General features: G+C 36.8%; 1 protein-coding gene across 1 annotated transcript in view; it reads right to left on the reverse strand.

Moving 5' to 3' along the window:
• Window positions 1-18854, reverse strand: part of skap2 (src kinase associated phosphoprotein 2) — a 148710-nt gene that overhangs the window by 99791 nt on the left and 30065 nt on the right. The window contains 1 exon segment of the mRNA NM_001114212.1: window positions 11761-11862. Coding sequence (NP_001107684.1) covers window positions 11761-11862 — 102 coding nt within the window.

Genomic DNA, 18854 nt, shown 5'->3' on the forward strand with positions numbered 1-18854 from the left:
CGCAAAAAATACGAAAAAGTCGCAAAATGTTCGTTTCAAATCAGAATTTTTCCAATTCGGATTCGAAATCGTGTCTTAGTAAATCAGCCCCTAAGTATTAATGCTTAACCCCATATGTAATAAAAGCACAGCAACCAATGAAATGTTGTTTTTATTACTCTTACACCAGTTGGCTGAACATTGCTAATTGTCACGGCCCACATTTTTTCTACTAGTAAAATGCCCAGGCTGCCATGAACATATCATTGACTACAGCTTTAATCATGGCAGGCAAGGCGAGTATATGAAATAAGCTTTAGTATTAAAATATAAAATCACTGATGTGGTATTTCCTGGGTAAGATGTTAATGATGGATGATGGTCAGCTTGATTGAGCTACTATGTCAGCTAGGAGCTGTGTCTATTTTCATTTTATATTAATTTTCATAATTTCCAATATTCTCCTTTAAGTTCATAAACCCATGAAGGGCTGGGCTGCTATCTCTGCAGCCCCACATTACCATCATCCCCATTCACCAAGGGATTTTAATAAACTACATCTCATATTCTAATTATGCAATTGGCCAACCAAACAATGGCTTGCCTTGACTTTACATACAAATAACTGTCCTTCTATCCATAGTCAGTAGTCTTTAATAGTAATTAGTGCATAAAATGCTTTATGTGAATGTGATAGGGACCTTTGATTGTAAGCTCCTCTGGGGCAGGGGCTGATTTAAATTGTGTATAATCTCTGTAAACTGATATAAAAATAGTCAAAGGGAACGTTTTGACCAACACATGCCTGTCTATTAATGTATTGGCATATCAAACTGACATTATATTAAAGGAGGGGGTGCTTACCTGTCACATTAATATATAAAATCCTGATTATTGTTGCCTGTTTAGCAGAAAATAATTATAAAAACATTTTGGTAGACCCTAGTGCCCATTATGTACATCAGTCTCACGCAGGCAGACATAATGTAGTCTAATAGAAAATAATAGGAGCAATAAAAAGATATGGTGGGTGACAACACTATACTAAATCATAGTCTAATTCTGGCAAAGTCATTGAGATCTGGTGATTACTATTGAACACTAAGTACAGGAGCCTTTGAATACTAATTATGGTCCTACATGTTGCACAGAAGCATAAAAGTATTTTATTAACCCTTACCCCCAGCTTCCAAGTTAAAATCCCGTACCATCTGATTTTGCTTGAAATTAGCGCACAAATAATAAAGGCTTTAGCTTTATGAAGGCGTACAAGCCTGCTGCTCACTATAATTTGTAACATCTTTTCCTCTCCATTCCTGCAAAACATGTACCATATGGCCTGCACATCTAATAAGCTTGCACAAAGCACAAGAATAGCATTGGTAACTCGAATGCTCATAAAAAAAGCATTTTGGATAAAGACATATAGCCCTTCATTTCAAATGGGATTTTAGGAGAACCTCTGTTTCGAGATTTGTTGTCCTTATATTTCAATTAATATGTAGGCAAATGAGAAGTTAGATTTAATACCTCATAAATAATTAAAATGGGATGCGATAGTGAGAGACAACTGCCTCCCTATCATCCTTGGATGTCTGCGTCTGAACTTCCCATTACCACTCTGCTAATTCAGCATGAAGCCATAAAGCAATAAAATAAACCCTGCTTTTTTTTTCCAGCCATGGCTTTGAGATACCATAAAACTGAGCCATCGTGGCCTTTACTGCTTTGCTACAGAGGCTGTAAATACCTTTATCTTCAATAAAAGAGACAGGTTTTCCCTTTTCCAGACTCATTTCCTGTGGGAAATGCTTTGTTGTAAATCCCATGAACACTTCATGTTTACATCTTCATTTTCAAGCATTTTATTCTAAACTGAAGGTACACTCTGTTTTTCTGACTGTATGCTTTGGCTCACAACTCATATAAAATATTTAATTCATGCTAAAAATAATTCATGTGAAAGAAAAAAAAACAGAGCTAAAAAATAATAATGAAAACAACTATTTGTGTGGTGAACTTATCTAGTGATTTTCTTTCTGTTTTATTGTGAAACCATATACGTAAATGAAACGATGTAAGCAGGAGCCTAAAAAAAAATAGATGGGCAGCATTTTGCCGCACTTCTTTGTCTGAGGACGGACAATAGTTATTATTCCCTGGCACAAAAGGGAAACTTTTGGACGCGGTAGAGATCTATGTGTTGTGCAAATGTAGTTGCTAAGAAGCGAGTACGCCTGAGTTCTAATCGAATAGCCAAATTCAGTGATGCTGTTGGCTCGGGGCATAAAGCAAATTCCACCAGCCGCAAACTTAGAAACAGTCCTGCATTATTTGTTGCTGACCGCTGGCTGAACTCAATCCTGATGAGCCCCATCACCATTAGCTACTTCTCAGTGTATTCCATCAACCAATGGAAACGGCAGCATGCTGCAGCTCCAGCTAGAGGAAATTGATCAAACAGGGTAATGAGACTATTTCTTCACCGAGGTTATTTTAAATGAATATAAATATTTTCTTTCTACATAATTTGCCACAAAAAGGTCACTGAACTCCCTTGGAGTCAGAAGAAAAATGGAGAAGCATCTCCTTTTAAATCTCTGAGCTGAGAAAACGCCAGCAAAACAATCACAGGCATTATGCGATAGGCTAAATGCATAAATTCTAATCGCCCCTGATGCTGGGTAATTAAAGGTAGCTGCTGTTTTGTTAGCTTTCTAAATTACAGCTGCCCAAGCTGAAGTGCAATCTCTAAAACCTCATACGCTGGGATCTCAACATGCCAATAATAAATACAGCCAGGTGACAAGTGGATCGTCCAGGGTACAGCAGAATGATTTCATGTCACTTGAAACTTTATCCAAGGCAGTGGCACGGGGTTTTAGCAATGTCTATGTGTCAGATAAAAGGACATTGGGGGGCACAATTGTATGTTAAGCTTCTCTGCCGTGCTAATAAATGCTAATTATTAATAGCAGCCTTAATTAGAATAAGTATATTTGAGCAATATTTGAGAACTGGAAAATCACCTAAAAACATTAATTTGGTTGATTTCTTGAAAGAAACATATGCATTTATTTGTCTACAGATCCTTAAATATACCATGATATATATGGATATATTCAACTAAGGATACAGTCTCCCTCCATACAGAGAGTCTTTTATTAGTAAGTTCATCTCAAGGTGCACCCTATCCCCTTTGAGTATAAACACTTATGGTCTTTGCCTGAGCAGCAAGGAGCATCACTTTAAAAGGCCACCTTTATTACTCAGAGTGAACACAGAACTACATGCAGATGGCCAAACTACACCCATAAAACCATCACACAGAAATGTACATGTACCGTATTACTATAACCCCTAGTGTCAACACTGCCTTTGCTACCATTTGTGACTTACACAAAAGGCACAGTGATTAATTTTTCAACACTGGGCAAATTTGCCTGTGGGCAGTAACCCATAGCAACCAATCAGTGATTGGCTTTATTCAGCCAGCTTCAGGTAGTGAATGCTACAGTGAATGCAAAAATTAGATTGGTTGCTTCGGTTGCAGCCCACAGGCAGATTTGCCCAGTGTTGATTAGTAACCCCCAAGTGTGTGTAATGCTGTAGATAAAAGGGAACCTTGGGCTCCCCCCATGAATGTCATGCCAAGAGTCAGCTGATTCACAAACATTGGGTTTAAGTAAAATCTAACACCCATGCTCATCCTCCATTGGGCCCATTCAGCTTGTGTGAGATTATACCAAAAGGCCAAATCACACTCATCAGCACACCCTGGCCTTTCCACTCTGTTCCACCTGGTGCACAGTATTTAGACTTCGGCTGACGAAGGGGCGTGCCCCCGAAATGTTACATGGTCTGCTACTAAAATCAGCAGGGTTTATGCCGGTACTTTTGTGCTATTTGAATTATACCAAAAGGCCCACGAATTTCACCTGTATTAGTGCATTGCTTCTGCGAGCAGCGATAACATTTTGTAGTGAGGAAAATGACACTAAAATTCTGGGAAAAAAATATTTGTATTTAGGGCAAAACCATGGCATTTTGTTTTAAATAGTTCACCTTGCTTGCCTGAAAGTGTTAGATGTAATTTGTGCAGCCAGTACTTATTAATGCTTCTTGTATGTATTACCTGCACAAAACTTTCTTATTAAAGTGAAATATTCTGTAATTATATACTTCCTTCATTGGTTAGTGAAATGCATTGTTCTATTGTTTAATAGGTTTTGAGGCATAAGAAGGTCCCAAGCATGCTATGGACCCAGAGATCACAAGAGAGAGAGGCTCTAGTGCAGGCGCTTAACAGGTGGACCCGGGCCTCAATGGCAAGTGGGAACAATGTAGTTTGTATTAATTAACCAACAGATATATAGTACCCCTACCCTTGTAGAGGGAGGAGTATTGGCAACCTGACTGAAAACTGATAAAAAATAACAATATCATGGAGCAAAGTTATAAAGCTGTTTGTAACCACTTCTTAAGATATGTGTATGTCAAAAAACTTGTATAGAAACTGCAGAAAAAATATATGTAGTTTATGTTACATTTTTGTTTTTGCATTTTTTATTGGTTGGTTTAAATGACCTCCAACATTCCATAGCAGTGTTAAATAAGTGTGTAAATTACTGCACATTTCTAAATAAACAGCTTTTACAAAAATCCAACAGAGAACATACAGAATGTATATACAAGGAAAAAAACACCAATATTAATATTACATTCATAAGGATGGTTTATAAATAGGTACCTATGTGCTAAGTTCCCCTGGGCTTTAGTTGTTTATGTGCCATTTGCAGTTTTTGTGTCAATATTATTGACCTTATAGCATCATTAGGGTTCCTAAGAAAAGGGGGCACAGATCTGAACCTTCAATACATACCATGAATCAAAAATCACCAAGGCACGTACAAAAACCAAGCACAGTACAATTTGGAGATTTAAACATTTCTTTTGGGTATCAGTGATTGATTTGCACTGTGTCTTCCTACTCATACAGTGCATTCGTTACATTTATAAGTCTTTGTAACCTGAATCCCATTACACAAAGGATATGTACATGTGTGCAATGCATTCTCCATTCTTTCCTCTTTCATTGCGACAGATGAAACATGGTGCTTTGCAGTGCATTTCATTTCACTGTGTTTGTGACAGGATTATATATGGGTTCTGAGAATTTGGTCTTTTGTAGGGGTCACAGTTAAGAAGACCACAGGACACAGGAGACTGCTCTGATTTAGGAATACAGCAGCTGTGCAATTATGAATTTACCTTGTAACATTGCTTTCTCATATGCCTCTTTCATAGATTTCTTATGAGTTTTGGTCATTTTATAATATTTAATGCTATGTATGCATGCAAGCAAACAGTAGTCCTCTAGCTGTCAGTAATCGAAAGCAGGGTTGCTGGGAGTCTTAGTTCCGAATTAGCTAGAAGGCCGCAGGCTAAATTTCAGATGAGCTAATAGATGTTTGCAGGCACTCAAGCAATTAGACTGGATAACCAGAGGTGCCAAATAGACAGACTGTGGTAAAGAGGATTAATTTTTTGGGGGAAGAAGTTATGCTGTTTTTTTTATAGGTTTAAAAAAAAGATTGTCCTTCCCTTAATCTTGGGGCACAGGGGCATCTGTTTCTTAGGGCTGTGGTGTGATCCAAATGGATTACAGTCTGACTAAATGGGTATTTTCTTTGGCACAACTCTGGCTATATTTCAGATCAGCTATATATCTAGCTCTAAATCTAGTATATAGATATATAATATAAATGCAAGAGAATGGACCCATGTGTGGCCACCTGCAGTATATTCAGCAAGCATCAGTTTCTGTCACTGATATGATGTAGATATAATGTCCCTATTCAGAAACTACTGGAGCATTGTCCTTTATGTTCAATAAAACTAATATTAGGTGTTCAAAATTATGATTATTATATTAAATATGTATTTATCATCATGGGAAGTACATGAGTCTACAGTTATGGAATGTTATTGTAGTAGTGATATATGCTGGTTGTTGAGATGTTCTCTTGCACAGAAAGATTTTCTACATGCCAGGACACAGAATACATTGAGGTTTCTCCAAAGGCAGCCTGTGAGTTTTTGACTCTTAGAACTTATAATGTAATTTTTGTAGCTTGAGACACCCAAAGATAAAGTGAATTAAGGTTATAAAATATAATTCTCAGTCAAGCCCATACATCTTTTAGCCCAGGTTTGGTACCTTACTTATAAGCCAATCTATTTAAACTAAGGTAAGTTTATTAACTTAAAAAAAACAAAAAAAAAACAGATTTGTTTAAGGACTTTTCACACTTGATTTCCTCTGTTTTGATTATCATATTGTGTCTACAGCTCATCTCATGGTCTCAGGTACTTTCTGTTACTGACTACTAAAAATGTTTGCCATTATGCATGAGAAAATGGAACACACCAAAACTTTTGCTTTGTTATTATGGGGTAAATAAAAAAAAAAAATATTGTGACAATGTTTCTTTAACGTGTAGGTATACATAGCACACTTACATGTTCAGTGTCACACTTTAGAATGCAAAAAACATATAAAGCACCAATGTAAATTTCACAACCACACATTCATGTGCAAAAAATATGTGCCAAAAAGTGATGCCAAAAAGACAATGCAGGATCAACATCCAGTGAGCACTACTCAATGGAACATGGCCAATTAAATGTCTGTAGCCTTCCCACAATTCTTCCTTCATTGATTACTCAGGAAAGCATTGGTATAAGAAACACACGAAGGAGAAACATATATTCCAGATGTTTTATTAAAGAAATATTTTCTGCCAAAGAGGCAACTTGCAAAAATGGCAATGTAAGTTTAGCTTTGTACATTGGAAGCTCAATGCATTGGCATATACCACGCATCCTTAGGAGTAGAACAGCTTTGATTCAAAGCTGGGATCTATCTTCAAGGAGTATATATATATATTTCTTCCTGAGTAAAAGTGACCCTAGTGTGTTGTGTGACCTTAGACTGTAAGCTCCACTGGGACAGGGGCTTATGGCAATGATGAACAATCTGTGTAAAGCTCTGTGTACTATTAACTTTATAATGTTTCATGTTATTTTACAATATAATAGTTCTTTGTTAATGTTTGTATAAGAAATTGTGACTACAGATGCATCAGAACAAAAAATAAAACCGCTTAAGCAAAGCCAAGAAGCATTTGGTAGAAGAACTATGTGCCTTTCTTAGTAACCCGTTCTGTATCTCTGTCAACTTTAGGTGCTTTTAGAGCAGAAAAAAATGTCCCTTGCCAACATGACAATAGTTATTTTCCCAGCCCATGGCACTCATTAGAGATCCCCAGACCTCCACCCCGCTCAAAACTTTAGTCTGCACATCTTTTCCTCCAGTCTATTTTAATCCCTCCTTTCAGGGACTTTGAAATTAACCCTTTCCTACTGCTAGGCCCAGCACACACATTACTAGATGTTTCTTCACCAGTGCCCAGACTTCCCACAACAGTAATTACCAGGCTGAACTGGAAATCCTCAATTGGTGTAATATCTAAATTATTAGAAACATGGAACACTACATTTCATACATTGGCTCGTCATTAGCACATAAATCCGCATTCCCTTTGTCCCCATTGCTAAATCTAACGATGTACGATGTAGCGTGTATTCCTATTTTCTATTGCTACTCCTGCAGTAACGTCCCATGTGGTTTAATCATTCACCACAAGCAAATACATCAGTAATTAAAACCACTGAAATGGGCAAGAAATAACTAATGTCAGGTGGAAAGTACATTTGTTTCATTAAAAATTGAACTTCCCAACTGATCAAGGATTTTGTTACTATACTGTGTATCCTACACTGCAATCTTATTACTATTGACAGAATAGCTGCTATTAACCTTATTGATATGGTGCAATAATATGATCCCCATGGCATTAACATGAAACAAGACAGTTGCATTGAACTAATACGGATGTTTTCAAGCAGTAGAGTAATATGTTCTTTTTTGTCATTAATCCTTTTAAGTTCTTTTTTTTTTTAATTTCTCTAAAATTTGATAAATGTTGCTTCTGAAAGTATGTTTTCCATTTTTCAATACAACGTTGCAGAATGTTAGGAAATGTTTTTTGTATATATTTGTATGCTGCATGTAATGTTTATCACTTCACAAATCTGTCCAATTCAACCCCTTGGGCTGAAAGTCCCTAGGGAAGCCTCCTATGTGAGTTTAATAAAGGCAGATGGGCCCAAACACTAATCTACCATTGAACTGTATGTGTATTTAATATCTGTGCTAATAGATTACTCCTGAAACAAAAGCCTATTTATAAAATGTGTGCAAGGAAGCTCCACTGGAATATATTTTAGGGTATTCTCACCATTTGTAACATGATGTTTCACAAATAGTGAATTTGAGCATTTGTCGCTACCCCTGTGGGGCCCTTTACTCCTGGACCCATGACGGCTTCTACTTTTTTTGCTACACCCTTGGTGCAATATGTAACACCAGAAAAATGATCTTTAGTGCAAAAATAAAATGTAAACTTTCTGAGTAGTGAGGAAGCACCCACCTTCCAAATGCTTTACTTAATGCAAAATCCTGTCAGTTAGACTATATTTAATTCTCACTTATGGGTAGGACTCTGAACTGCACATTTTTACAGAATTTTCTTGGCATTTCTTACACTAAAATAGTAACATTATCCAAACACCTCATTTAATAGGCTAAACATTTGAAACTATGCCAGATATATTTCTTAGTCATATTTTGTCTGCATAGATTATAAAGTGGAGTACAATTAAGGGACTGTTACCTAAAATGTAAATGTATAATTATGATTGGTTTATGTCTGTTAGTGCTGGTACTGTTGCTTTCCATTATTCATTCCCAGTTATTAATGCAATGTCTGCACAGAAAACACAAATATTGTAATGATACTGTGGCTATTGAAAACTGTCACTTGTATGTCATCCATTCTGCACGTCAATAAGTATAGAAAAATAAGAAACCTTACTCAAAAATCAATTATCTTACCTCTTTTGTTTGAAGGAGTAGTACACCTTTCAAGCAACTGGTATTAATGAAAAGACATGACTATAGAATCCCCATCAGTTTTTCTGACAAATCGGTGACCACTCCAGCCCCTCATTGAAATTCCATTAATCTCCTGCATCAAGGTCCAATGTAAGAATCCAAACTCTAAACCTTTATCAGCTCAGGATAACCTGCATATGAACTCTGCCTGATAGCAAGCACGATCCGATGATCTTACCATCAATCAGAAACACTAGGCTAAAGAGCGATAAAACACTATTAGAAAAGGGCCTGATATTTTCTTACATTTAGGTTATTTGTATGGCAGCCACTGTATCTAGGTTTTGAGGTCCTCATCCATGTAAATTCATTCGATTCACTGCTGGGCTGTGATTTAATTGCTGCCAGCAATCAAGCCAGGGCATCACAAAGCTGAAGTGCGCTTGAATTTCATTAGAAGATATAACTTATTCTACTTTCCTACAGTACCTAATAAACCATAAAGAAACCAAAACACATATGGCTTAAGGGAATAACTGGAAAATTAGGTTGTCTATGGGGAACAGAATGAACTTTTGAACCAGAGGAACCGAGAAAGAGAAATATTAAATGGAAAGAGAAACCCAGAATGCATATAAAAACATACATGCGTTGGAACCTTCCAAACACATTATCATTATTAAAAAAAGAGAAAGATATTTTATAAATACTTTATATTTTTATAAATACTGAGGATGATTTCACAACAACCTTAATCACAGACCTTAGCATGACCTGTACTAATGTAGTTTCCCTCATTGTTAAAATTCTCTCTGCCTTATTTCACAGTAAGCATTGGGGGTTAGCAAGCGGGTTGCAGAATACAGCAGCCTCCCTGTGAAGGAATGAACATATTTTTTCTAATACATTTTCTAATAAATGTATGTTTTTTTTTTTTTATTATTCATTGAAGCATTAATATAGTTTAAGTCACGTGACAGTGCTCTAAGTTCAGTTCTAAAATGATAAGGAAACATCTAAGGAGCTGCAATCATTAAAACTGAAACTAGAAATGGAATAATCCATTCTATGCATGGTATATTGTATTGGATTTCTGGTTTTGTGGTGTCAACCTTTATTTTTGCTCGTATTGTTTTATTAGGTTCTATAACTATAAATGATTTCTTTTGTTAGTCAGCTATAATCAGTAAGGAAAAATAACTTTTTTTTCTCTCCGCAATGTCTTTAATGCTACCACAAGCTAAAGTATATATGTGGAAAAAAAAATCAAACTGTTTAATTTAAGGAGAGCACATCATATTGCAGAATAACATGTTTGAATATAAAAATTACTCCTAAATGCCATGGTAAGGTTTTTAAGGTTGATAAAATATGTTTCCCTGTATCATTGCCTAGAAAATTTATTATGCCTGTATGCATCTCACTTATCCCTGTTCTGCAATAGGCATAATTTTATACCCCATAAAGGCAATTTATGAATCCAACGGGAATGATCTAGATAACATAAAACCTTGAGTGCTATGTTGCAGGAAACATATTTTAGTTGTGCAATTGTACTCAGAGACAGAGAGGCACTGCTTGATCATCATATTGTGTCAGAAAGCATTACTCATTCATAACTTTATAACCAACTTACTAATGCTTTCAGTCAATGATTGTAATTAAATAACAGGAATGCACATACAAAACCCAGAGAAGGTACTGCAAAATATAATTTGCAAAATTTACCTAAATGGTTCCTCATATAAATCATGAATTATTGCTACTTTCGAAAATATCACCTTTCTGCTTTGTGTCCATAAAACCATTCTGCAAATATTTAGTACAAAGTGCAAGCAAGTATATTCAGCACAGTGATAACTCAGGGTTTCTGCTGCATGCAAGTGGGTATTGCTATTCAACTTGCCGGCCCACTCGCAGGGCTTCATTATAGAGCTCTTTCAGCAATTACTTTTATGGTATTTACATAAAGCAAGGGAAAAAACTCCTTACAAAATATTTGGATAAAGCCCTATGTGTATTCTTTTGAAATAAATCAGGTCTCTAATGATGTGAATACCACATTTAAAGTAGTTTTTATATAAAAGTAAAACAAAATGAAAAAATAATGTCTTTATGATTAAAAGGCAAGTGAGTGAGTGAGCTAGGGTAATGGAAATGTAAATATACAAATGATGATATTGCTACAGTATAAAAGTCTGTAAATGTGTTACAGAGAAAATGCATTTGTACATTAAATATATGCATATAGCCATTTTATATAACCTATTGTGTCATAAATGACATCTCTGCCCTGAATGGACACCTCCTGATTAACATCAATGTTATGTTGTTTTCATTTTAGTGACAACTAATGTTTTATTGCTATAAAAGACTGCATTTTTGTTACCTGTGTCCTACGAGTAGACCTTTGGATGAAGTATCATTATTATAAAATGATAAATTATAAAAATAGATTATAGATGTTTGTTCTAATTTTCTAGGATGTTTTAATTGTTGGTGGCATGAAAGAAACTTGAGAAGAGTACAGACAATGCAGCCTAGGATAAAGTACAAAGAAATATTTCTGTACTATGTAGGAACCACTAGAGAGAGCTGTTTGGTTCCTGTAAGATTCAGCTGAAAGTACCAAAATGAGCTGAATGTCATCTGATGCCCTTTGTTTTTGTCCTGTCTCTCATCTCCATCACTACTTTCCCGCCAATCCCAATGCACTCATTTGTGAGATGGAGCAATATAATGACGCATAAATACAAACTTACCATCATATGGCAACTCTTCATCTTTATCACGATCAGAGGCAATAGACACAGCATCAGGAGGAAGGGGAAACCCATCATTCTCCTCTAGATCATCGGTCTCTGCTGCAAAATAACCAAATAAATGAATGACAAATGGCTCCACTATTTGTATAAAAGAATGCAATAACTTTAGAAAATATTCTGCTACTATAGTTAGTGATCTTATATATATATATATATATATATATATATATATATATATATATATATATATACATGCTGAAGCAGAAATCTGAACGTCACAGGTCTTATACAGAAAAGCTATAAGACCTGCGAAGTGCAGATTCCTGCTTCAGTATTACTCCTCTTTGATGAACTGCACCCAATGTGATTGCCGGCAATTTTGTGTGTTTTCCATAAAATTACACCCTCCTGCAGTGTCATTTCATGTTACCACATGTTATCCATTTGGATACGGAATGCAATCAAACTTTTAAGGGACCATCCTCTCATCTGGGAGCAGATCTAGGACAAAATATTGTTCACCTACCCACAACAGCCATAGGGTAAATAACAACATGTGCATATTGGTAAACAGTTGGCAGATTGCTGCTTAAGTTTACCTCCAAATCACAAGCTAGTTCATCCATCCGATGAGATCATTTCAGAGAACTGCTCACTACAAATCAAATTCCTAGAGGTTGTCAAGAATCCTGAACTTGCTTTCTGACAGACAATGATGGTACTAGGAGTTCTTCACTGAGCACTTTTTTTAGGGGTTTCGGCATATTTGCATTTTAAAAATGCTAATAGCAGGATTTTGACCCAAAAGATAGTCAGCAATCTGAGGAGTAACCAAAAACAGGAAACTGCAAAGAAAGCTGAACCTCTTGGCCTTCAAAAATAGCTGTTGAGCCAATCTTGCTATTAGCCATCTAAAGCTATTTCAACTGGTTGTAAACCCAGCCATGATGCTGTCCCACTGCCCCTCCTAGTTTTGCTATAGAAGCTGGCAAATAACATAGATGCAAGAAAATTCACCAGTGAGAATTCTACTGATAAAAGACTGACCAGTGAGAATGCTAATTCTTTGGGGCAGGTTTACTAAAACTAGATTTTTTCTGGCCTTGAAATGCGCATAAACTTGACTTGGTATTTTTTCAAATAAAACACGATCATTCTTGAATTTATTAATTGTCACAATAATGTTGGTAGGGTTGAACAAAAAAATCAAGAAATCTGTGAAATTTAAATGGCAGTTCATTTCCATGAATCCTCTTTATTTTTCCCAAACAAGAATTGCTCCAGCAGCCATTTTAGGAGCATATTGGTGCTCATTCTTGGAAAACAATAATGTTTTTACGTTTCACTTGAAACTAGATGAAATAGAAAACAATGATGGAATTAATTTTCCCTTGAAACTGGGTGTAGAAAACAGTTATGGAATTAACTTTCCCTTGAAAATGTGTCAAGGACAGGCTGTCACTGACTATTCTACTTCTCTACTATACTAGGTTTCAATAGGACGCAATGGTTCTCATCAGCTTAAACCTGGCATACTTTTTGTCAGTCAAAAAAAGTCATATAACGTTTTATAAATCTAGAATGTTTGTGGTTTTTAACAAAGAAAATATTTAAGGAAATAATCCGAATTATCTTTTTTTATCTTGAATTGAGCCTTCTGTGCATGCCTGACAGAGAAGAAGCTTTCTGGGAATTTGTGCAAATTTGTCCGCGGTGGATTTTCGCTGAAGTTTTACGAAGCAATTTGCCAATGGCGAAATGAGGAGAGCTGAACAAGAAGAGGGGGCGGGGCTCCATGCTGTTACAGGAACAAGAGGAAAGGAGCTGGAGATTTCAACTTATAAATCAGAAACCAGATCAGACTAAGGTATGTTATTCTGGGGGTTATTTAGATTAATTTTAAAGAGAAGAAAAAGGTATACTTCTTCTTTTATAGTCAAATGCTACATATCATGCAGCTGTGTATCATATGCAAAAGGATTCTTAACCTGAAACATGTTGTGCAGCATTAATATTCTAATACATTAGACGGTAATGTATGTAATGCAAAGCTAACTTTCTACTTTCTACTTCATATTTATTTCAGTGACATATGAATTTTAGTGTAACACTGCTCCCATTTGGCTATTAGGATCCCAGCAGTATCTTGGTAACAAGCTGCTAGGTTTCTGGCTGCTAGAGGAGTGTGACAAATTCATCAGTTAGTCTTTAGAAGCACAGTCAGTTGCACTTTAACAATGATTTTTAGTTTTATTTTTGTTCCCCTGTCTCCCCTGTCTGTACTATAATCAGAGAGTTTTGTTTTTAGTTGCAACAGGTCTGTTAAGAATTATTTTTTCCAATGGGATCCAGGGTGTTACTTATAAAAAAATAGTTTGCCTGTATGTGACTGTGAGATATAGAATAGTTATGGGCTTGCAATTAGAGAGGTTGCAGACAAAATGCTTACCAGAAGCCAAGTACTAATGCAGTTGCCAATAGCAACAGTTGTCTACAAGCTGGTAATCGAGACCAATTGCCTCACTGGTTGCTATTTGCAAGTTCGCATGTACATTTTAGCACCTGTGTTAAAATCTAAAAAGCAATAGACGTAAAAAAAATAATTCTAAATATATATATATATATATATATATACAGTGCCTTTATTAAATTTTGTTCTCTGTGATATTTAAAAGCAACAATGTAACATTGTTTTTGTTTGATATAGTGTGAAGCCAACACCTTAAAGGCAAAATTCTGCAGCTACTAATAAATTGGTGATTCCAGTTGCTAAATTTATTTCCATGCCTCCATCTTAGCTTTTCCAGTTATTCCTGGCTCAGACTTTAGGGGTCATTTACAAAGACCTCTGTCAGAAGTGCGAGAGCACTAAGGGGCAGAGGTGCAGAGCATGGCATCCTCGGGTGCTGGACAGCCTTGTCTGTTGCAGGTGGGAAGTACATGGTTTAGGTACCATGTACCTGTATCTGCCACCACTCCCTAACTTGCATGTCTGAATGATGCACAAATTAGGGGCCCCAAATGCCCCTCATGAATACAGTGTTACCAAACACAGGGCACACTGTATTCATGGAGGCAGCCACAGGTTTCTGTGCTTTAATATAGGGAATTTTTTGTTCCGTAAAAGTAGCATCAGCCTGAGAGAAAAAGTTTGATCATTGCATTTACTTGTGGAGTTGCCTTTCTCTCATTCACCCCAATATTGTTTGCACTTTTTTCCTTTGGTTCATATGATTTTGTCAATCGACATAATGGCCAACTGAGAACACTAATGGACCACATGAGTGAAACTCACAATATACACTGAGAGAGAATGGCAATAGATACCATAGGTGCAGTTTGACTGGTTTCATTGGTTGCCATGGTAGCTTGCCTTCCCATAACCCAGTGATCCCCAACCAGTGGTTCATGAGCAACATGAACCCCTTGGATGTTGCTCTCAGTAGCCTCAAAGCAGGTGCTTATTTTTGAATTTCTGGTCAGGGTGCAAGCTTTGATAGCATAAAAACCCAGTGTAATTGCCAAACAGAGCCTCCTGTAGGCTTCCAGTCAACATAGGGGTTATCAAATAGCCAATTATAGCTCTCATTGGCACCTCCACAAACATTTTTCATGCTTGTGTTGATCTCCAAAACTTTTTTTATGTGAACGTGGCTCACTGGTATAAAAGTTTGGGGATCCCTGCCCTAACCTATCCATAACTGTCACTACCCTTGCTTTTTCATATATTTTAATTTTGTTTTTTTGGAATATAAAGTTTATTTTTTTAAACCAGTTCCCATTCATTCCAAAAATGTATTAACTGATAAAAAATAGTCCTGAGATATCTTTAATGGGAAATATAAAGGGAGTGCATGAAATGTGCCTGACAGCTCCAAAGACTAGACATGCTATTGATTGCTGCAACAACTGAATCCACCTGCACTTGTCGTCTAGCTCTTCAAATTGCATTAGGGCATTGTGCCACATTGTGCCACATCTTGTTCCTAACCTGAAACATCTGGTTAATAATTGGAACAGCAATAACGGTGAAACAGGTTGTCTTTGTATTACTGCCTGTCTTGTAAAGAGGAAATGACCAAATAAAGTGTAAACTGTATTATTATTTTTCATTAAAAGGTGTATTTTATATATATATATATATATATATATACAAACCGGATTCCAAAAAAGTTGGGACACTAAACAAATTGTGAATAAAAACTGAATGCAATGACGTGGAGGTGCCAACTTCTATTATTTTATTCAGAATAGAACATAAATCACAGAACAAAAGTTTAAACTGAGAAAATGTACCATTTTAAGGGAAAAATATGTTGATTCAGAATTTCATGGTGTCAACAAATCCCAAAAAAGTTGGGACAAGTAGCAATAAGAGGCTGGAAAAAGTAAATTTGAGTATAACGAAGAGCTGGAAGACCAAATAACACTAATTAGGTCAATTGGCAACATGATTGGGTATAAAAAGAGCTTCTCAGAGTGGCAGTGTCTCTCAGAAGCCAAGATGGGTAGAGGATCACCAATTCCCACAATGTTGTGCAGAAAGATAGTGGAGCAATATCAGAAAGGTGTTACCCAGCGAAAAATTGCAAAGATTTTGCATCTATCATCATCAACTGTGCATAAATCATCCGAAGATTCAGAGAATCTGGAACAATCTCTGTGCGTAAGGGTCAAGGCCGTAAAACCATACTGGATGCCCGTGATCTCCGGGCCCTTAAAACGACACTGCACCACAAACAGGAATGCTACTGTAAAGGAAATCACAGAATGGGCTCAGGAATACTTCCAGAAACCATTGTCAGTGAACACAATCCACCGTGCCATCCGCCGTTGCCAGCTGAAACTCTACAGTGCAAAGAAGAAGCCATTTCTAAGAAAGATCCACAAGCTCAGGCGTTTTCACTGGGCCAGGGATCATTTAAAATGGAGCGTGGCAAAATGGAAGACTGTTCTGTGGTCAGACGAGTCATGATTCGAAGTTCTTTTTGGAAATCTGGGACGCCATGTCATCCGGACCAAAGAGGATAAGGACAACCCAAGTTGTTATCAACGCTCAGTTCAGAAGCCTGCATTTCTGATGGTATGGGGTTGCATGAGCGTGTGTGGCATGGGCAGCTTGCATGTCTGGAAAGGCAGCATCAATGCAGAAAAATATATTCAGGTTCTAGAACAACATATGTTCCCATCCAGACGTCATCTCTTTCAGGGAAGACCCTGCATTTTTCAACAAGATAATGCCAGACCACATTCTGCATCAATCACAACATCATGGCTGCGTAGGAGAAGGATCCGGGTACTGAAATGGCCAGTCTGCAGTCCAGATCTTTCACCTATAGAGAACATTTGGCGCATCATAAAGAGGAAGGTGCGACAAAGAAGGCCCAAGACGATTGAACAGTTAGAGGCCTGTATTAGACAAGAATGGGAGAGCATTCCTATTCCTAAACTTGAGAAACTGGTCTCCTCGGTCCCCAGACGTCTGTTGAGTGTTGTAAGAAGAAGGGGAGATGCCACACAGTGGTGAAAATGGCCTTGTCCCAACTTTTTTGGGATTTGTTGACACCATGAAATTCTGAATCAACATATTTTTCCCTTAAAATAGTACATTTTCTCAGTTTAAACTTTTGTTCCGTGATTTATGTTCTATTCTGAATAAAATATTATAAGTTGGCACCTCCACATCATTGCATTCAGTTTTTATTCACAATTTGTTTAGTGTCCCAACTTTTTTGGAATCCGGGTTGTATATATACAATACTGTATATCTTCATTTATTTTACTCCCAGGTCAAAACATACCAAGCGATAGTGGAGCCAGACACTATGATCTGCCAGGGTCTTAGAAAAAGAATTTGTTTGTGTATTCTACAGTAGACATGTCCTTAGTGATGCTGACTTGTCTCCAAGGAAACACTGTGATGCCATTGCCATGCTCCAGCAATGGATATTTGCCAAACAAATGACCGAATGTACTGAGTGAGTTCATAGTGCAGTCTATGGCACTTAGCCCAGATAGGGCGATCTGCAGTGACCTTATGGGGGGAGTACTTGCCTGCACAGCAGTGTAACTTCCATGCTACTATGGCACCATACCCAAGTGAATTAGCTAGCTAAATCAGATGGTAATCATAAAGGACGGAGGACAGCATGTTGCCCATGTGGACCTAACAATAAAGCATACAGTTTAACCCCAATTGGACAACCCCTTAGGGCTGAATTTGTAAGACATAGAATCAGTGATAGCATCTGTGCTTAATGTTATGCAACAATACCAAAGCTAATTGTTTACTTGTTGTTAAAGATATCTGCAGTAATGCAAATTACTGTTGTAGTCTATATAAACCTTTTGTGAGAAGAACTGGGGTGCATTTCTGGAAGGTCATGCTAGGGGATATGATTATATCCTGTAGAGACTCCACTGCTTTGTCTTTTTCTCCATTATTTCTGGGAAGATGTCACTGGGTTTATTACATAGGAGAGAGACAAGCTTGCTTTTTTCCATGAACTGATATACTACATTTTAACTCATTTACTAACACAGGTGCAATATTGCACTCGTGCAGTAACACATAGCAATCAATAAGCAATTAACTTTAATCTGTCTAGCAGAAACAGCACAATGAATAAAAAAAGCCTAATTATTTGTTAGCATTACTGCAGTGGGCCTGTGTTTTAAATAAAAATAAAGTAATAATGAAATGATGGCCACAGTGGGCTAACAGCAAGCTCTGCTGTATCTATTATTATTCTGAAATTTCTGAAAGAAGTTCAAGTTGTGTCATATACAGATGGAAACAATCATGTCTCTCCTACCTAACCCAACCAGCCTATGTTAGTGTGGGCCAGCCTACCTGGACATCTAGCTTGATACATTAATGACCATACACTAGGATCATCACCTCTTTCTTGGTTGACATGTTACTGTGGACATGAGAATTCCCAATACAAGGGTGATTAGTAATTACGTAAGATTCACATTACATAGCAACATAGATACCAGTGTATTGTGCATCACAATTGATTAATGATTAGCCTTGTAACATTAGCTTCTATGACATATGTAACCTTATTTTATGTTAATGCTTAACA

The sequence above is a fragment of the Xenopus tropicalis genome, chromosome 6 (genome assembly GCF_000004195.4).
Source record: "Xenopus tropicalis strain Nigerian chromosome 6, UCB_Xtro_10.0, whole genome shotgun sequence".
Taxonomy (NCBI): domain Eukaryota; kingdom Metazoa; phylum Chordata; class Amphibia; order Anura; family Pipidae; genus Xenopus; species Xenopus tropicalis.